The sequence below is a fragment of the Oncorhynchus kisutch genome, linkage group LG6 (genome assembly GCF_002021735.2).
Source record: "Oncorhynchus kisutch isolate 150728-3 linkage group LG6, Okis_V2, whole genome shotgun sequence".
NCBI lineage: Eukaryota > Metazoa > Chordata > Actinopteri > Salmoniformes > Salmonidae > Oncorhynchus > Oncorhynchus kisutch.
In genome coordinates this window covers 84,605,829-84,627,710 of record NC_034179.2, presented here as the reverse complement: position 1 = coordinate 84,627,710, position 21,882 = coordinate 84,605,829, and the positions used below count along the sequence as shown (strand labels likewise).

At 43.7% G+C, this 21,882-nt stretch overlaps 1 long non-coding RNA gene and 1 gene segment (V, D, J or C); one reads left to right on the top strand and one right to left on the bottom strand.

Annotated features, from left to right (window-relative positions):
• Window positions 1–10,565: 10,565 nt before the first annotated feature.
• LOC109886210 (uncharacterized) lies at window positions 10,566–16,006 on the bottom strand. The gene is made up of 2 exons (XR_002254694.2): window positions 11,315–16,006; window positions 10,566–10,922 (listed from the first exon to the last, which is right to left on the bottom strand). It is a non-coding gene; the product is annotated as an uncharacterized LOC109886210 (long non-coding RNA).
• On the top strand, window positions 13,150–14,253 carry LOC109876177 (Ig heavy chain V region PJ14-like). The segment is given in 2 exon segments: window positions 13,150–13,240; window positions 13,378–14,253. Coding segments are annotated over 2 exon segments (369 nt in total).
• Window positions 16,007–21,882: the final 5,876 nt, after the last annotated feature.

Here is a 21,882-nt window from a genome sequence, read left to right as displayed (position 1 = left end):
TCCCACAATATATATTTGTGAATAACATGTGAATATATTTTAGTGGCGAGGGTACTCCATTATACCTTTTAAATATTTTAATATATTACAAGTATACTAAAGTATACTTAAATATACTATATATTATAATAATATACTTCAAATACGAGACGTACTTTTCTTGTACAGTACCAGTCAAAAGTTTGGGACACACCTACTCATTCAAGGGTTTTGCTTTATTTGTACCCTTTTCTACGTTGTACAATAATAGTGAAGACATCAACAACTATGAAATAACACATATGGAGTCATGTAGTAACCTAAAAAGCCCCCATTGCCTTGATGACAGCTTTGCACACTCTTTGAATTCTCTTAACCAGCTTAACCTGGAATGCTTTTCCAACAGTCTTGAAGGAGTCCCCACGTATGCTGAGCACTTTTTTGGCTACTACTTGATTATGTATGTGTTATTTAATAGTTTTGATGTCTTCACTATTATTCTACAATGTGGAAAATAGTACAAATAAAGAAAAACTTAATGAGTAGGTGTGTCCAAACTTTTGACTGGTACCCTATATCTTAATTGTGCTATAAAAATACAATCATTACACTTTAACACACTTATTACAAGTGTACTTTAAATTCATAGTTTTTTCATTCACTATCACAACACTCAAACAAACTCACTGTAATTTAGTATATTCATTCAAGTACACTTGGAGTTGCTTTTTTGTTGAAGCATTGTTTTAGTTTTTTTTCATGAAACTCTGTTTGTTAGTGATCAAGTACACAGTAAGAATAGTTTCAGTGCCAATAACAAGTATGGAAGTACTTCCGGAATTCCTATTCAGAAGAGTGCAGAGTAAGTTGACAATGATACAGGAACATGCACAGCCATGGAAGATGGAGAGTGTACTTTTTCGTATGTCAAGAATATATACAGTGAGGAGAACAAGTATTTGATACACTGCCGATTTTGCAGGTTTTCCTACTTACAAAGCATGTAAAGGTCTGTAATTTTTATCATAGGTACACTTCAACTGTGAGAGACGGAAAATTCCAGAACATCACATTGTATGATTTTTAAGTAATTAATTAGCATTTTATTTCATGACATAAGTATTTGATACATCAGAAAAGCAGAACTTAATATTTGGTACAGAAACCTTTGTTTGCAATTACAGAGATCATATATTTCCTGTAGTTTTTGACCAGGTTTGCACACACTACAGCAGGGATTTTGGCCCACTCCTCCATACAGACCTTCTCCAGATCCTTCAGGTTTCGGGGCTGTTGCTGGGCAATACGGTCTTTCAGCTCCCTCCAAAGATGTTCCATTGGGTTCAGGTCTAGAGACTGGCTAGGCCACTCCAGGACCTTGAGATGCTTCTTACATAGCCACTCCTTAGTTGACTGTGTGTGTTTCGGGTCATTGTCATGCTGGAAGACCCAGCCACAACCCATCTTCAATGCTCTTACTGAGGGAAGGAGGTTGTTGGCCAAGATCTCGCAATACATGGCCCCATCCATCCTCCCCTCAATACGGTGCAGTCGTCCTGTTCCGTTTGCAGAAAAGCATCCCCAAAGAATGATGTTTCCACCTCCATGCTTCACGGTTGGGATGGTATTCTTGGGGTTGTACTCAAATCAAATCAAATCAAATCAAATGTATTTATATAGCCCTTCGTACATCAGCTGATATCTCAAAGTGCTATACAGAAACCCAGCCTAAAACTCCAAACAGCAAGCAATGCAGGTGTAGAAGCACGGTGGCTAGGAAAAACTCCCTAGAAATGCCAAAACCTAGGAAGAAACCTAGAGAGGAACCAGGCTATGTGGGGTGGCCAGTCCTCTTCTGGCTGTGCCGGGTGGAGATTATAACAGAACATGGCCAAGATGTTCAAATGTTCATAAATGACCAGCATGGTCGATTAATAATAAGGAAGAACAGTTGAAACTGGAGCAGCAGCACAGTCAGGTGGAAGTTGAAACTGGAACAGCAGCATGGCCAGGTGGACTGGGGACAGCAAGGAGTCATCATGTCAGGTAGTCCTGGGGCATGGTCCTAGGGCTCAGGTCCCCCGAGAGAGAGAAAGAAAGAGAGAAGGAGAGAATTAGAGAACGCACACTTAGATTCACACAGGACACCGAATAGGACAGGAGAAGTACTCCAGATATAACAAACTGACCCAAGCCCCCCGATACATAAACTACTGCAGCATAAATACTGGAGGCTGAGACAGGAGGGGTCAGGAGACACTGTGGCCCCATCCGAGGACACCCCCGGACAGGGCCAAACAGGAAGGATATAACCCCACCCACTTTGCCAAAGCACAGCCCCCACACCACTAGAGGGATATCTTCAACCACCAACTTACCATCCTGAGACAAGGCTGAGTATAGCCCACAAAGATCTCCGCCACAGCACAACCCAAGGGGGGGGCGCCAACCCAGACAGGATGACCACAACCGTGAATCAACCCACTCAGGTGACGCACCCCCTCCAGGGACGACATGAGAGAGCCCCAGTAAGCCAGTGACTCAGCCCCTGTAATAGGGTTAGAGGCAGAGAATCCCAGTGGAAAGAGGGGAACCGGCCAGGCAGAGACAGCAAGGGCGGTTCGTTGCTCCAGAGCCTTTCCGTTCACCTTCCCACTCCTGGGCCAGACTACACTCAATCATATGACCCACTGAAGAGATGAGTCTTCAGTAAAGACTTAAAGGTTGAGACCGAGTTTGCGTCTCTGACATGGGTAGGCAGACCGTTCCATAAAAATGGAGCTCTATAGGAGAAAAAATGGAGCTCTCATCCTTCTTCTTCCTCCAAACACGGCGAGTGGAGTATAGACCAAAAAGCTATATTTTTGTCTCATCAGACCACATGACCTTCTCCCATTCCTCCTCTGGATCATCCAGTCATTGGCAAACTTCAGACGGGCCTGGACATGCGCTGGCTTGAGCAGGGGGACCTTGCGTACGATTTAGGATTTAATCCATGACGGCGTTGTGTGTTACTAATGATTTTCTTTGAGACTGTGGTCCCAGCTCTCTTCAGGTCATTGACCAGGTCCTGCCGTGTAGTTCTGGGCTGATCTCTCACATTCCTCATGATCATTGATGCCCCACAAGGTGAACTATTACAGTGAAAGAATACCATGCTATTGTTTGAGGAGAGTGCACAATTTTTGATACAAATATTTGACAGAAATTCAATGGTTCATTGGATCAGACTAAACCTTTGCACATCCACTGATACCATCTAGTGGCCAAAATCTAAATTGCACCTACACTGGAATAATACATTATGGCCTTTCTCTTGCATTTCAAATATGATGGTACAAAAAAATACAAAGGAATGGTTGTTTTTTCTTTGTATTGTCTTTTACCAGTGCTATTGTGTTACATTCTACTACATTTCTTTCACATTTCCATAAACTTCAAAGTGTTTTCTTTCAAATGGTACCAAGAATATGCATATCCTTGCTTCAGGGCCTGAGCTACAGACAGTTCGATTTGGGTATGTCATTTTAGGTGACAATTTAAAAAAAAGTGTGATCCTTTAAGAGGGTTGGCACATCGATCCCTTTAGCGGGATCATTTTTGTCAACATCCGCTGAATTGCAGAGCGCCAAATTCAAATTAAATTAATACAAATATTAAATTTTCATGAAATCACAAGTGCAATATACCAAAACACAGCTTAGCTTGTTGTTAATCCACCTGGCATGTCAGATTTCAAAAAAGCTTTACAGCGAAAGCAAACCAAGCGTTTCTGTGAGGACATCTCTCTCAGCCGACAAAACATTACAAACAGCTAGCAGCAAAGTAGGTTGGTCATGAAAGTCAGAAAAGAAATACAATTAATCGCTTACCTTTGATGATCTTCGGATGTTTGCACTCACGAGACTCCCAGTTACACAATAAATGTTTGTTTTGTTCGATAAAGATTATTTTTATATCCAAAAACCTCCATTTGGTTGGCGCATTTTGTTGAGTAATCCACAGACTCGTGCAGGTCACGACGGGCAGACGAAAATTCCAAATAGTGTCCGTAAAGTTCATATAAACATGTCAAACATTTTTTATAATCAATCCTCAGGTTGTTTTTACAATAAATAATCAATCATTTTCAACCGGACGGTAGCCTTTTCAATAGGAGAGAGAGAGAAAAGATCTCGCTCCAGTGGTATCGCGCTTGCACAAGTCTGGGGACACCCAGCTATCCACTGACGTGATCCTTCTCCCGAATTTTTCAGAATAAAAGCCTGAAACTATGTCTAAAGACTGTTCACACCTTGTGGAAGCCATAGGGAATGGAATATGGTTGATATCCCTTTAAATGGAGGGTAGGCATGCAATGGAACTTAGAGGTTTCAAAATAACAGCACTTCCTGGTTGGATTTTCCTCAGATTTTCGCCTGCAATATCAGTTCTGTTATACTCACAGACAATATTTTGACAGTTTTGGAAACTTTAGAGTGTTTTCTATCCTAATCTGTTTTCTATCCTAATCTGCTAATCTAATTATATGCATATTCTAACTTCTGTGCCTGAGAAATAGGCAGTTTCGTTTGGGCACGTTTTTCATCCAAACATCAAAATACTGCCCCCTAGTCTCAAGAAGTTTTAATTGATCAGCAACTGTCACAAAACCAATACATGGCTAAACAACACTCAATTACTTTTCAAATCAGAATTTGCATGTTCTCCCACATCTGCAATACATCACTGTTGTGTGGTTTTAAATGTGTTACTGCACTTTCACAATGATACATCGGCCCTTTTTAGGGTTAACCAAGATGCTATTTCAGGGAAATGTCTTTATCAGAGTGAAGGTGCATCCTGGGTAGAAGTCAAGCTTGGGTAGCTTTGAATTACTCCACCCAACACTCATTTTGATAGACACACCTGATAAAAACACATTTTTAACTCTCTCCCCTATAAATAATTACAATCAAGACATAGTAATGTATTTAGGTGGAGGTGCCCAGAACAGATATGAGAAACCACATGTTGTTGTTTTGTCACACTGCTTTGCTTTATCTTGGCCAGGTCGCTGTTGCAAAAGAGAAATTGATCTCAACTCGCCTACCTGGTTAAATAAATGTTAAATAAAAATAACTAAATAAATGGACATTTGTTACTTTAGTTAAGGACTCATTGTTCAATGCAATTCTTGAAAAGTGTGTTATATGTATTACAAACACAAACCATGAATATGGTGTGTCAATAACATTGTGTTTGATGAGTAGCAGTGAATGACTGAAAATATTAAATAATAAAATGAATACAACTGTTGACAACAGCTTCTAATATAAATGAAGTAGTGATTCAATTGTCTCATTATTTGAACCATCTCCCCATTTATTCAAACCAAATGCAAATCGTGTTCACATGGTTGAAACATTGTATGGTTACCAGCCACCAGGTGATTTATGTAAAAGGCCGTTTCTCCTCAGTTGAAACATGGTAGTGAGAATTAGATCATGAAAGTGTATAGGAACAGTCCCTGCAGTCCCTGGGCTACTTAACTACTTTAACTGTCTATCTGAATCATCAGAGATGCTAAACTGGGACCCTGAAACACCCAGGTGACAGACTGGAGTTCACCAAGCGTGGTGCCACACAGCTGTGAGGGTCACAAAGGGGAAGAGAGATGGATAGGGTGTGTGAGAGAAACAGACACCACTGAGAAAAGGAGAGCAGGGCCTGTGTGGAACAGAATAGATTATCAAACATAAACCCTTAGATTATGGAATGGATGCATTAATAGTTACTTCTCATACAGTTTGACGAACATGATGGAAAATATGCTGTTTCTGTGTGACTTAAAGCATACAATTATGACAAAAGTAACTACAAATATGTTTATTCCATACTCTAAGTATGTACGATTAAATAGTCAGTTTATATTGATAAATTCATTGAATTTGGTCAGAATCTGTGACTGATACATTTTACCTCTTAGAAATGACATTACAGTTTCAATATCTCAGGCCCAGAAAGTCAGATTCGTACAAGGTAAAGTTCTCCTGGTTCAGTTTTCTCAGAGGCTCTACATTATCAGAGAATGGTTCTTGCTGGTGCTACAGACCACAGCTGTAGCTGAAAACATCTACATTTTCATCCATTCTGTATATTTGCATGTCTTAAAGCATAACAACTGTTTGAAAAGTAACTATTAGTACATCCATTCCATTGTCTGTGTTGGTTTGAGAATTGTTTTAATCATTTGTAGCTCCCAATGTTGGTGGACGTGCAGGAGTCTGATGTTTCTATGGTGTTTCTAGTTCCCAATGTTGGTAGACGTGCAGGAGTCTGATGTTTCTATGGTGTTTCTAGCTCCCACTGTTGGTGGACGTGCAGGAGTCTGATGTTTCTATGTGTTTCTAGTTCCCAATGTTGGTGTACGTGCAGTAGTCTGATGTTTCTATGGTGTTTCTAGCTCCCAATGTTGGTGGACATGCAGGAGAGTGGTGGACGTGTAGGAGAGTCTGATGTTTCTATGGTGTTTCTAGTTCCCAATGTTGGTGGACGTGCAGTCTGATGTTTCTATGGTGTTTCTATGGTGTTTCTAGCTCCCACAGTGTTGGTGGACGTGCAGGAGTCTGATGTTCTAATCCAGGAGGAGATTTTTGGTCCCATCCTGCCCATCCTAACCATAGAGTCTCTGGAGGAGGGCAAAGACTACATCAATCGCCAAGGGAAACCCCACCAAAACAGGTTGAAATTTCCGGAAACCTTTTCAAACAGCTCTTACACTAAAAGTGCATTATCGTCAAGTTCACAATCTCACAGTATTACTCCAACCTCATAGTGTGGAAATATACACTACTCAAAAAAATAAAGGGAACACTAAAATAACACATCCTAGATCTGAATGAATGAAATATTCTTATTAAATACTTTTTTCTTTACATAGTTGAATGTGCTGACAACAAAATCACACAAAAATTATCAATGGAAATCAAATTTATCAACCCATGGAGGTCTGGATTTGGAGTCACACTCAAAATTAAAGTGGAAAACCACACTACAGGCTGATCCAACTTTGATGTAATGACCTTAAAACAAGTCAAAATGAGGCTCAGTAGTGTGTGTGGCCTCCACGTGCCTGTATGACCTCCCTACAATGCCTGGGCATGCTCCTGATGAGGTGGCGGATTGACTCCTGAGGGATCTCCTCCCAGACCTGGACTAAAGCATCCGCCAACTCCTGGACAGTCTGTGGTGCAACGTGGCGTTGGTGGATGGAGCGAGACATGATGTCACAGATGTGCTCAATTGGATTCAGGTCTGGGGAACGGGCTGGCCAGTCCATAGCATCAATGCCTTCCTCTTGCAGGAACTGCTGACACACTCCAGCCACATGAGGTCTAGCATTGTCTTGCATTAGGAGGAACCCAGGCCCAACCGCACTAGCATATGGTCTCACAAGGGGTCTGGGGATCTCATCTCGGTACCTAATGGCTGTCAGGCTACCTCTGGCGAGCACATGGAGGGCTGTGCGGCCCCCCTAAAGAAATGCCACCACACACCATGACTGACCCATCGCCAAACCGGTCATGCTGGAGGATGTTGCGGGCAGCAGAAAGTTCTCCACGGCGTCTCCAGACTCTGTCACGTCTGTCACATGTGCTTAGTGTGAACCTGCTTTCATCTGTGAAGAGCACAGGGCACCAGTAGCAAATTTGCCAATCTTGGTGTTCTCTGGCAAATGCCAAACGTTCTGCACGGTGTTGGGCTGTAAGCACAACCCCCACCTGTGGACGTCGGGCCCTCATACCACCCTCATGGAGTCTGTTTCTGACCGTTTGAGCAGACACATGCACATTTGTGGCCTGCTGGAGGTCATTTTGCAGGGCTCTGGCAGTGCTCCTCCTGCTCCTCCTTGCACAAAGGCAGAGGTAGCGGTCCTGCTGCTGGGTTGTTGCCCTCCTACGGCCTCCTCCACGTCTCCTGATGTACTGGCCTGTCTCCTGGTAGCGCCTCCATGCTCTGGACACTACGCTGACAGACACAGCAAACCTTCTTGCCACAGCTCGCATTGATGTGCCATCCTGGATGAGCTGCACTACCTGAGCCACTTGCGTGGGTTGTAGACTCCGTCTCATGCTACCACTAGAGTGAAAGCACCGCCAGCATTCAAAAGTGACCAAAACATCAGCCAGGAAGCATAGGAACTGAGAAGTGGTCTGTGGTCACCACCTGCAGAACCACTCCTTTATTGGGGTGTCTTGCTAATTGCCTATAATTTCCACCTGTTGTCTATTCCATTTTCACAACAGCATGTGAAATTTATTGTCAACCAGTGTTGCTTCCTAAGTGGACAGTTTGATTTCACAGAAGTGTGATTGACTTGGAGTTACATTGTGTTGTTTAAGTGTTCCCTTTATTTTTTTGAGCAGTGTATATTAAAACACAGAAAAAAATCATGCTTTTGACTGCACTGGGCCTTTAAATACTTTTTAAATACTTATGCTTATTAGCCTCTATTATTGACAGTTCTTCATTAACAAATAATTGCTTCTAAATAACAACCAGGTGAATTCATATCACTTGATATCTGTATTTAGCAGTAACATACAGAGTAATAACAGTTTTTTACAGTTTTCTTACCTGGTCATTGCAGTCTTATTTACCTGTAGTTTCCTATTGACGTTACCCTGTTATTTCAGCACTGTAAACTGAAGTGCTACCAGCCTTTAATCCAGGGAATCACCACACATCAACAAGGCATGTTGAGACGGGGGTGCAGCCCAATATCCTAGATTGGATTCCTCTCCTTGTCACCTTCCCTTAACCTGTACAAATCCGAGCACACGGGATATGTGGAAACAATATGGTGGAAACTTATTTCTGAAGGTTCATCTCTGTGCATTTCACATCTGTGGAGAGGAAGGAAGGAGAAAAGGAGCGGAAGCCACTTCAGTCTATTGGGACACATCCTGGCAGGGATTACATCTCCCTCTACTGATCCATACAGAGATAAAGATCCAGTACACAAACCACTAACCAGCGCACTGAAATAAACAACACACTGTGGAGACACGCAGAACAGTGCAGCATCTGGGTAGAGGATAGTTATGATGATGATGGTGGAGCTGACAACAGTGTTGATGTTGATTTAGTTATGTTGGTGATCACGGTGGTAACCAATGACATGCTGATTAGAGGGTGACTATCCGGCTAAACGGCTGTCATTTGTCTGTGCCCTACTGAGTGAGGATGTTCACTGGTTATTTCTCCATGGTTGGTGATGGAGACTGGGGAGAGGGTCAGATGGAGAAAGAGGTGGTCAGACAGGGAGATGCTGCTAGATGGACAGCCTGCTGGGCAATGTGCCCTCCTCTCCCCTGTCGTCAGCCCCTTGGCACGTCAGTTGGCAAAACGCTATGACTCAGTCCCGGCAACAGTGTCACAGCGTTGGTCCTCAGTCACGGCGGTCTGAGCCAATCAGAGCACTTACGATGCCAGATTACACAAGAGCCAGCCAATTAGGAAGCTGGGTGAACTCAGTCTCTTCCCTCTCACGTGAATTCCTTCGAACCCTCCAGATATACATATACACACACACTCAGATGTCACAACAGCACACACACATACACTCACACAGATATTCACGCTCACACGCTTTCATTTTTTCTTGCAGACATATGCACAGATTGTGAGAATAATGCAACTGTATCTTCCTCTGTATTCATGGGGACCTTCCCTAAATGCAGCCAGCTAATATTTTCTGTTGTTTTCTGTGAGCATCTGCATACAGACCAGTGACCACTGCCACACATGATTGGCCTTTCACATGGGAAACGTACCAGCCCACAGTCAGATGCACCACAGTCTTGTGGCGTCCTCTAGTGGACAACAATGGTGTTACAGTGATGAAATGAGGTGCATGACAGCAAAGGGGTGGGTTTGCTGCGGGTAGAAAATCCTAATAAATTGTATTTAATTGACACAAGCTGTCTCCAATCAATCAGTAAATTAATGTCTGGTTGTGCATGTGATTTGGTGGCAGTATCGCCTAAGCCAGTGGAGGCTGATCTACAAATAGTATTCCCAAATAATAGGCTTTGTGTGAATAAGATTCAAAGAGCTACACCTCCCCTGGCTTTGACAAATCCCCCCCATCAAACAAACACAACAAGACTTGTGTCCATTCCTAGGATTCTCTAGCAGCAGCAAACATATTTATTTATTTTAACTATTTAACTAGGCAAGTCAGTTAAGAACAAATTCTTATTTTCAATGATGGCCTAGGATCAATGGGTACTGCCTGTTCAGGGGCAGAACAACAGATTTGTACCTTGTCAGCTCGAGGATTCGAACTTGCAACCTTTCGGTTACTAGTCCAATGCTCTAACCACTAGGCTACCCTGCCACCCCATCTCAGTAGAAAGTGCCAGAAAAACAACAACCAAAAAGCATGGTCCTACTCATATGCTCTTTAATGTTCTCTATATGTATTTATGTCAAATCACATATGCAACCATATTTATATTCTTACTAAAGGTATATATTTTAACATGACTTAAAAATGATAAACTACAAATAACACACAAGAGGGAGAAGGACAAAGTAAGTAGTTTGAAATCATGTTTTATTATCAGAAGATAATTCAGCAATAACTGCTATGGTATGCTTTATTTAGTAGTGGTTAAATATCTATTTTTATCTCTGCTCAAAAATTCTATAGCGTTTTATCAAGAAATGAGAGCAAGTAAGCACACCTCCACATTGTCTGTCTTTGTGGGGAATAAAAACAAGAACACTTCCCTGTCATCAAACCTGCAACAGGTAACCGTAAGAAATTCAAACTATGCAATTTTCTTAAGAAACGTGTTGTGATTGTATAAGAAAAGGTTGAAATAAATGGTTTCATTTCCAGTTGAACTCCTAGGGATCCATCATATGGAAGTGTCCTGAAGTCATCATTTTGTCTGGAAAAATAAATAAAAAGGAAGTAAGTTTAAGTTGATGTGAAAACCTTGGAATGTTTGTTTTACATTCAAAATGCTGAACAGGATGTGAGAACACCGAGTGTAACTGTGGCTTAGCCAGCAATAAAATTAGAGTAAGTGTCATAATGAGATTTCAGTGACAGATACATAATGCAAAGAAACAAACATATACAGTGGGGCAAAAAAGTATTTAGTCAGCCACCAATTGTGCAAGTTCTCCCACTTAAAAAGATGAGAGAGGCCTGTAATTTTCATCATAGGTACACTTCAACTATGACAGACAAAATGAGAAAAGAAATCCAGAAATCACATTGTAGGATTTTTGAAGCTGAATTGAAACAGGTAGTGGGTGTCTATCAGTTCACAACCACCTGTACATAAACTGGTGCTCTTCCTTGTAGTTTTCTGAAGATCCGTGTCGATGACCTCACAGGTGAAGACCATACCCTGGTTCCAATCCTGCTGTGTTACTGTGATATAACTGGTTAGTGCCACATGTCCGTCTTCCCCCATCCTTCTCTCATAGGCTGCTGCAGACCTCTGTTCAGACCCAGAGAGCCACTTGATCTGAGGGTTGAAGCCCCACCCAGAACACATGAGTTTCTGGGTCCCTGAGCCTGACGGCTCCTCACTGGGGACTAGAAGGAGCTCCAAGGATGGTTCACCTGGAAACAACACAAACACTTTTAGACATGAAGTGGTAAATTAAGATTATGCAATAGAGATTTATTTATTTTTTTGTCCGAGAGTTGGTGAATAAGGCACTGGAGAATGCGGTAACTCAGCAGACGGTGAGGTTTGGACCAATTCCAGATTCCGACCAATGGGGTGAATGCTACATGCCTCCGGGCCTTGTGGACGATGCTGATTCATTCGATCCTGATGACCTACAATTTTCTTAATTCTGATGTGTGAAGGTTGTAGTGAAAATCCTAAAAAGTGAAGAGCTATAACTAGAAGTAGGGATAGAACTAACCCCTTAAGTTGAGGAATTAATTAATTAATTAAAAACATTTATCTTGTGTGTGTAATATTTAGTCAATGGGTGGATTGATAGAAGAATTTGTGTTTAAAGTAATGACTAAGATATTTCACCCTGAAACTGTATCACTTTGTGTGAAATCCATTAGACACATAAGACTATAAGTTGATCATGTGTGCGGCTTAGGCAGGATAGAATTAGGACATTGTGTTTATTTTTAGCTATGTAAGCAGGGTGTAGTTATGACAACAAAGGATAAGATGAGCTATGGACAGACAACTTGTGCAACTGTGAAACCAATAACAGAAGATTCTGTCCTCACCCTGGATAGTGGAAAAGTTCAGCCTGTCCGACTATGGAGTAGCCCATGATAAGTAAACTTGATAAATAAACGTGTGTGTGTGTGTGTGTGTGTGTGTGTGTGTGTGTGTGTGTGTGTGTGTGTGTGTGTGTGTGTGTGTGTGTGTGTGTAAAAAGACTAGCTCTGCACTAGAAGGGCAGAGCTCTCTGAATAAAGAACTGATCATTTGTATGCTGGGACTCTGTCTGTTTATTACAACTTAGAGTCTTACAACCTCTAGGATACAGATGGAGTTATAAAATAGTTCAGTTAGAACATTGAGATAGAAAATCTTGTGACAGGGTGTCACGCCCTGGCCATAGTGAGGTTTTTATTCTCTAATTTGGTTAGGCCAGGGTGTGACTAGGGTGGGCATTCTATGTTCATTCTCTAGTGTTGTATTTCTTTGTTTGGTCCGGTATGGTTCTCAATCAGGGACAGCTGTCTGTCGTTGTCTCTGATTGAGAACCATACTTAGGTAGCTTTTCCCCACAGGGGTTTTGTGGGTAGTTAATTTCTGTTTTGTACCTGACGGAGCTGTTTCGGTTGTTCTTTTGTTACTTGTTGTATTTAGTCTTCAGTTTAATAAATAACATGAACACGTACCACGCTGCGCTTTGGTCCTCACCTTCTTCCACCAACAGCCATTACACAGGGGATGTTCTAAGATTTTTGAAACAAAGGTGTAGACTGAAAATGACAGTTGTGAATTAGGGAGATAGTCTCTGGGGGTCAGTTATTATAGCAGACTATTGTAATGGGAGGAGACATTGGCTCTTGGTACACAGAATATATTTGCATCTCCATGGGGTTAACTCTCTCAGGTCTATGCAAAGTTAAATTCCTTTTGTCTATATAAAGTGGAGTGTCTGTCTTTCTTTCAGTAAGAGTTAAGAATCCAGCATCGAACCAACCCAGCTTGAATACAAACCATGTTCCCTGCATCTCTGCTGCTGCTGCTTGTAGCTGCATCATGTGAGTCTCCTTAGATTTGTTTTTGAAACTGAACATTTTATTTGCAGTTCTATATCAATATATTCAACTGTTAAATTACTTTTCTGACTACTCTGTAAATCCATAGATTGTTTTCATTCTAATTCTTCCATTGACAGGTGTGCACTGTGGTCTTGAGCTCACCCAACCAAGCTCATTGGATGTAAAGCCTGGAGAGTCTTTGAGCATCACCTGTAAGGTCTCTGGTTATTCTCTGACTGATAGCAGCAACGTCTATGGAATCGGCTGGATCCGTCAGCCTGTAGGAAAAGCACTTGAATGGATTTGGACCATCTATTATGATGGAAGCTCAAGATCTCAAAGTTCCCTAAAAGACAGGTTCAGTGTCACAAGAGACACTTCCAGCAACACAGTGTTTTTAAAAGGACAGAATCTGCAGACTGAAGACACAGCTGTGTACTATTGTGCTCGGTGGCCACAGTGATACAAACCACCAACAGACCAGTACAAAAACCCTATATGTATGTGATGAATCAAGTACAAGCACAAACAGTATGGCACTTATTAGTATAAGTAGAGTCCAAATAAATAACCAGTGGTGTAAAAGACTTAAGTAAAAATACTTAACTAGTCTCTTGGGGTATTTGTACTTTACTATTTATACTTTTTAAAACTTATCATTTTACATTCCTAAGTAAATGTCTGTACTTTTTATTCCATACATTTTCCCTGACACCCAAAAGTACACGTTACGTTTTGAATGCCTAGCATGACAGGAAAGTGGACCGAGTCATGTACTTAACAAGAGAACATCCCTGGTCATCCCTACCAAATGCTTGTATTGGTTGACTTTCACTTTAACTTGACTCATTTTCTATGAATGTATCTTTACTTTTACTCAAGTATGACAATTGGGTATTTGTTCCACCACTGTAAATAACTAGTATAAAAATGAATAAATTGATTGACTGTTACAAGCTGAACCAACCTGCATTATGAACTGTGAAATTAAATACAAAGTTGAGTGAAATGTTGATTCTCTCTTTGTTTACAGCATGTTATTATAACACAATAATGAATTGTTTCAATGTTTTTGCTAATGGCACAGCATTCCTTAATGAATTTGTGTGATTCTCCAGGCTTTTTAACCACTGGTCAAGACTCAGTCAATGTCTGACTGCGAACACCTGTGGAAACAAAGTAACATTAGAGAAAATCTCTGGACTCAAAACCTCTGTGATCATTCTGTATCAAATAAAAACAGTCTAATAGTGTTCACCTGTCAAGCCCATTGTCATCAGTAGAGCCACAATAGGAAATGTCATGATTAATTATTAGTAGTTATGATGTGTCTCTGTTCCTCAATCTAGTCAATGCTTCTCCTCCACTCTGCAGTGAGATAAGTAGTGATGGAATAGCTCAGAGTTATGCATTGACTCCTCCTTACAGGGCAGTTGGGTACAGGAACACATAACATACAATAATGTAATATAGAGAACTCAGAGATGGGGAACAGCTTCATATGCAGTGGCAGGAATTCAAGGATCCCAAGGGAAGCCAGGCTTCCCCCAAAAATTGACAGATACATATTTTAAATCTTTATCTTTCGGCTCTCTGTGTTTCCTAATTGTCCTTCAATTTGCAAGAGGCTAAATGTATCTCACCGGAGAAAGCATCCGAGCGATATTTGTCTCTGTATGTGTAGGCCATTTATATGATGCTGTCTGGTCCAAAAGAATATGACATTGTTGCCGCCCGTAGCATTGAATGCAAGGGAAGCTAGCGAGCATTTGGCCTCCCTTGATAGCGAGCATTTGGCCTCCCTTGATAAAAAAAAGGTTAAAATAATAGCCAATCATTGTTGAGCTGAACTGAGTGAGCTCAACTGTGAATGGTCCTGGCACACCAAAAAAAGTATATAGGGAAGCCAGTTTGGATTTGGCGTCACTCCTATGAAATCGCACCAAGAGCATACGTCATTGACAGAAACAACTTGAATTGTTGCTTCTCGTTATGTTGTTGTCCTCGAGTTGCTAGCTACCTAGCTAAAATTGACCCTTTCCTATATTAGCCATGGATGGAGATTTTTACGTGTGGCTTTACTTAATTCTCCCTACTGGCCAACGATTATAATGGAGATTCTGAACCAACCATTAATTTATACATTGTGCCCCTGTCCTGAGAGGTTTGAAGTTCAATATGTAGCTAGATGTACTGTAGGAGGCTAATGTTAACTCGCTAACATTGCCCATGAAAGGAAGTTAGGCTAGCGAGCAAGCATTTTAGCTAGGTAGCCTAAGACAACTAAAAATAAAAGTGTGTGTTGTATGACAGATTGATAGACCGTTTTTTTCTACTTGCACGAACACACACGCACGCATGCACACACACACACACACATAAATCAGAAAAATGTACAGCCACATCATATTTAGCTTATGTTACTTGAACTAAATTGTTTTTGGTATATTTTAGTTGTCACTGTATTAGATTAAGCATGGGTAATTTGATGATGTTGACATGTTGAAGTTGAAATGGTGCTGGAGAAGTGGAGGCAGCTCCTGTTTTCTTTGCGACTTACATTAACTCTGTGGTTCTAAAGTCAATAGTTGATTAGTGGTCTGAAAATGATGGAAACATTAACTTGCTTGACCATGCTTTTGGTCATGTAACTATTTGTTGCAAGCAATATGCTTTGTGGACTCCACAGGACAGCTGTTGCTCTCCGGTTTTGTGATGAAACAAAGGTGTCGTTGAATTTATTCTGCCAATGTGTCTTCTTATTGTCTCTGCCTTTAGGCCTATATATCATGGTTAGAAGGCATATGAACTAACAGGTTAAAGAGCAAACAGCGCAATTATCACAACACGTAGGTTGTAATATGGCATTGTTTTCCTTCTGGCTTCTCCAGTGATATTACTAACGCACCACTACCTGAATAATTTGTTCAAAGTCCAATGCAGCCATTTTTATCTCAACATGAAATCATTTCTGAGTAACAATTAAGTACCACGCTGTGATTGTTTTCAATTATACAACGGGTGGGTCTAATCCTGAATGCTGATTGGTTAAACCGCATTCCAGCCGGTGTCTATTCCACAAGTTATCACCGGCTAAATCTATGATGTTAAAAGGCCTATTTACTCTGTTCCATCTGACTGCGCAATCCACTGTCTCATCTGCACAGCCAAGCTATTTATAAACTTGATCTCCACTATAAAAAGCATCCAGTTTTTATCAATGTTTGCAAATATCACATTTACATAAGTAAACAGACCCTTCACTCAGTACTTTGTTGAAGCACCTTTGGCAACAATTCTTCTTGGGTATGATGCTACAAGCTTGGCACACCTGGATTTGGGGGGTTTCTTCCATTCTTCAGAGATCCTGAAGCTCTGCCAGGTTGGTCGGGGAGCGTTGCTGCACATCTATTTTCAGATCTATCCTGAGATGTTAGATCGGGTTCAAGTCCAGGCTCTGGCTGGGCCACTCAAGGACACTCTGTACTTTGCCGATGTTCATCATTCAGTCGATCCTGACTAGTCTCCCAGTCCCTGCCGCTGAAAAACATCCCCACAGCATGATGCTGCCACCACCATGCTTCACCAAAGGGATGGCGCCTGGTTTCCTCCAGACGTGACGCTTGGCATTCAGGCCAAAGAGTTCAATCTTGTTCAATCACATCTGACTCCACATGTGGAGTGCTGCAGAGATGGTTGTCCTTCTGGAAGGTTCTCCTATCTCTACAAAGGAACTCTAGAGCTCTGTCAGAGTGACCATCGGGTACTTGGTCACCTCCCTGACCAAGGCCCTTCTCCCCTGATTGCTCAGTTTGGCCGGGCGACCAGCTCAAGGAAGAGTCAAGGTGGTTCAAAACTTCTTCCATTTAAGAATGATGGAGGCCACTGTGTTCTTGGGGACCTTCAATGCTGCAGACATTTTTTGGTACCCTTCCCCAGATCTGTGCCTCGACACAATCCTGTCTCAGAGCTCCACGTAGAATTCCTTTGACTTCACCGCTTGGTTTTTGCTCTGACATGCACTGTCAACTGTGGGACCTTTATATAAACGGGTGTGTGCCTTTCTAAATCATGTCAAATCGATTGAATTTACCACAGGTGGACTCCAATCAAGTCTTAGAAATATCTCAATGACGATCAATTGAAACAGGATGCACCAGAGCTCAACTTTGAGTCTCATAGCAAAGAGTCTGAAGGTTTATGTAAGTTATTTATGATTTTTATTTTTAAATTAGCAAAAATTCGAAAAGCTTTTTTTGCTTCATCATTATGGGGTATGTAGGTGTGTAGATTGCTGAATATGTCAATTTATTTAATAGATGTAAGGCTGTAATGTAACAAAATGTGTGAAAAAGTCAAGTAGTCAGAATACTTTCCGAAGGCACAGTACATAAGTACTGTACATAAAATATATACATACCTTTTGTATATGTAAATAAGTAATTCCAGTTGTGACAGTGATGAATTGTGGAGTCATGGCACCATATTTTGGCCAAGGAAGATGAATGGCTGTGTCCTATGGCTTGTCATAATGTTGCATAAGTTCAGTAATTGTGGCATGTTACCCCATGTATTGTTACATAACCTAGTGGTAAGGCTAGTCAATATTTTGTATCACAATTTAGCATATGTTGTCCACCGTTATTTTAGGGGCATTTAGTATATTGACCAGTTCACCTCAGATTTTTTTTAACAAAGGACGGCAGGTAGCCTAGTGGTTAGAGCCGTTGGACTAGTAACCGAAAGGTTGCATGATCGAATCCCTGAGCTGACAATGTTACAGTTTTCTAGTGGTGATGAAGGAGAGTCGGACCAAACTGCAGCGTGTCGATTGCGATCCATGTTTAATACAACAAAGAAACACGAACTTACAAAAACAATAAACAAAACCGAAACAGCCTATCTGGTGCAAACTAACAAAGAGGACACATAGGACACTAAGGACAATCACCCACGACAAACTCAAAGAATATGGCTGCCTAAATATGGTTCCCAATCAGAGACAACGATAAGCACCTGCCTCTGATTGAGAATCACTCCAGACAGCCATAGACTTTGCTAGAAAACCCCACTAGCTACAATCCCAAATATATACAACCAAAACCCCAAGACAAAACGCACCACAATACAAAAACTCCATGCCACACCCTGGCCTGACCCAATACATAAAGAAAAAACACAAAATACTTAGACCAGGGCGTGACAGAACCCCCCCCCCCCTAAGGTACGGACTCCCGAACGCACCTCAAAACAATAGAGAGGGTCCGGGTGGGCGTCTGTCCATGGTGGCGGCTCCGGCGCGGGACGTGGACTCCACTCATTTAATGTCTTAGTCCCCTCTCCCTTCGTCCCTGGATAGTCCACCCTCGCCGCCGACCATGGCCTAGTAGTCCTCACCCAGAACCCCACTGGACTGAGGAGCAGATCGGGACTGAAGGACAGCTCGGGACTGAGGCAGCTCGGGACTGAGGGGAAGCTCGGGAGTGAGAGGAAGCTCAGGAGTGAGAGGAAGCTCAGGAGTGAGAGGAAGCTCAGGAGTGAGAGGAAGCTCAGGAGTGAGAGGAAGCTCAGGCAGGTAGATAGATCTACCAGATCCTGGCTGGCTGGTGGTTTCAGCAGATCCTGGCTGACTGGCAGATCCTGGCTGACTGGCAGATCCTGGCTGACTGGCAGATCTGGAAGAGTCTGGTTGACTGGCAGATCTGGAAGAGTCTGGTTGACTGGCAGATCTGGAAGAGTCTGGTTGACTGGCAGATCTGGAAGAGTCTGGCTGACTGGCAGATCTGGCGGCGCTGGGCAGACTGGCGGCGCTGGGCAGACTGGCGGCGCTGGGCAGACTGACGGCGCTGGGCAGACTGACGGCGCTGGGCAGACTGGCGGTGCTGGGCAGACTGGCGATGCTGGGCAGACTGGTGGTGCTGGGCAGACTCACGACGCTGGGCAGACTGGCGACGCTGGGCAGACTGGCGACGCTGGGCAGACTGGCGATGCTGGGCAGACTGGTGGCGCTGGGCAGACTCACGACGCTGGGCAGACTGGCGATGCTGGGCAGACTGGCGACGCTGGGCAGACTGGCGGTGCTGGGCAGACTGGCGGCGCTGGGCAGACTGACGGCGCTGGGCAGACTGGCGATGCTGGGCAGACTGGCGATGCTGGGCAGACTGGTGGCGCTGGGCAGACTGGCGATGCTGGGCAGACTGGCGGCGTTGGGCAGACTGGCGACGCTGGGCAGACTGGGGGCACTGGCGGCGCTGGGCAGACTGGCGGCACTAGCTGCTCCATATAGGCTGACAGCTCTGGCGGCTTCTTACAGACTGACAGCTCTGGCGGCTCCGTGCTGACTGACAGCTCGTTGCAGACTGGCAGCTCCTTACAGACTGACAGCTCCTTGCAGACTGACAGCTCCGTGCAGACTGACAGCTCCGTGCAGACTGACAGCTCCTTGCAGACTGACAGCCCTTTGCAGACTGACCGCTCCTTGCAGACTGGCAGCTCCTTGCAGACTGGCAGCTCCATGCAGACTGGCAGCTCCATGCAGACTGGCAGCTCTGGCTGCTCTATGCAGACTGACAGCTCTGGCTGCTTCATGCAGACTGACAGCTCTGGCTGCTCCATGTAGACTGGCTGCTTCATGCAGACTGGCAGCTTGGGCTGCTTCATGTAGACTGACTGCTTCAGGCAGACTGACAGCTCGGGCTGCTTCATGTAGACTGACAGCTCTGGCTGCTCCATGCAGACTGACAGCTCTGGCTGCGCTGAACAGGCGGGAGACTCCGGCAGCGCAGGAGAAGAGGGAGCCCCCGTAAGGATGGGCCGGAGAGACAGCCTAGTGCGGGGGGCTGCCACCGGAGGACTGGTGCGTGGAGGTGGTGACGGATAGACCGGGCCGTGCAGGCACACTGGAGCTCTTGAGCACCGAGCCTGCCCAACCTTACCTGGTTGAATGCTCTCGGTTGCCCTGCAAGTGCGGCGAGGTGGAATAGCCCGCACTGGGCTATGCAGGCGAACCGGAGACACCGAGCGCAAGGCTGGTGCCATGTAAGCCGGCCCGAGGAGACGCACTGGAGACCAGACGCGTAGAGCCGGCTTCATGGCATTTGGCTCGACGCTCAATCTAGCCCGGCCGATACGCGGAGCTGGAATATACCGAACCGGGCTGTGCACCCGCACTGGAGACACCGTGCGCTCCACAGCATAACACGGTGCCTGCCCGGTCTCTCCAGCCCCCCGGTAAGCACAGGGAGTTTGCGCAGGTCTCCTACCTGGCGTAGCCATACTCCCTGTGAGCCCCCCCCCAAGAAATTTAAGGGGCTGACTCTCGGGCTTCCATCCGCTCTGCCGTGCTAGCTCCTCATAATGCCGCCTCTCTGCTTTTGCTGCCTCCAGCTCGGCTTTGGGGCGACAATAATCTCCAGGCTGATCCCAGGGTCCATTTCCGTCCAGTTCGTCCTCCCATGACCATTTCTCCATGTAGTGCAGCCTCTCCCACTGCAGCTGCTGCTCCTGCTGCTGCTGCCTCTGGTGCCTCTGTTCCTGCTGCTCCTTTGGGCGGCTACACTCCCCTGATTTAGCCCAGGGTCCTCTCCCATCGAAGATTTCCTCCCATGACCAGAAATCCTTGTTGAGCATCTCCTTCTTCGGCCGCTCCTGCCTGTTGACACGCCGCTTGGTCCGTTGGTGGTGGGTGATTCTGTTACGGTTTTCTAGTGGTGATGAAGGAGAGTCGGACCAAACTGCAGCGTGTCGATTGCGATCCATGTTTAATACAACAAAGAAACACGAACTTACAAAAACAATAAACAAAACCGAAACAGCCTATCTGGTGCAAACTAACAAAGAGGACACATAGGACACTAAGGACAATCACCCACGACAAACTCAAAGAATATGGCTGCCTAAATATGGTTCCCAATCAGAGACAACGATAAGCACCTGCCTCTGATTGAGAATCACTCCAGACAGCCATAGACTTTGCTAGAAAACCCCACTAGCTACAATCCCAAATATATACAACCAAAACCCCAAGACAAAATACACCACAATACAAAAACTCCATGCCAGACCCTGGCCTGACCCAATACATGAAGAAAAAACACAAAATACTTAGACCAGGGCGTGACAGACAAGGTGAAAATCTGTCCTTCTCCCCCTGAACAAGGCAGTTAACTCATTGTTCCTAGCCTCTTGGAACTACCCATCCTGGATCTGGGAGAATTCTCATCAACTACACTAATTAGCAGAGCGCAACAGTCAAAAAATATTCATAGAAAATATTCATATTCATGAAATCACCAGTGAAATATAGTGAAACACAGCTTAGCCTTTTGTTAATCACCCTGTCATCTCAGATTTAGAAATTATGCTTTACAGCCAAAGCAAAACAAGCGTTTGTAAGTTTATCGATAGCCTAGCATAGCATTATGTCCAGCTAGCAGCAGGAAGCATGGTCACGAAAATCAGAAAAGCAATCAAATGAACCGTTTACCTTTGATGATCTTCGGATGTTTTCACTGACGAGACTCCCAGTTAGACAGCAAATGTTCCTTTTGTTCCATAAAGATTATTTTTATACCCAAAATACCTCTATTTGTTGGTCACGTTATGTTGAGAAATCCACCGGAAATAGCGGTCACGACAACGGC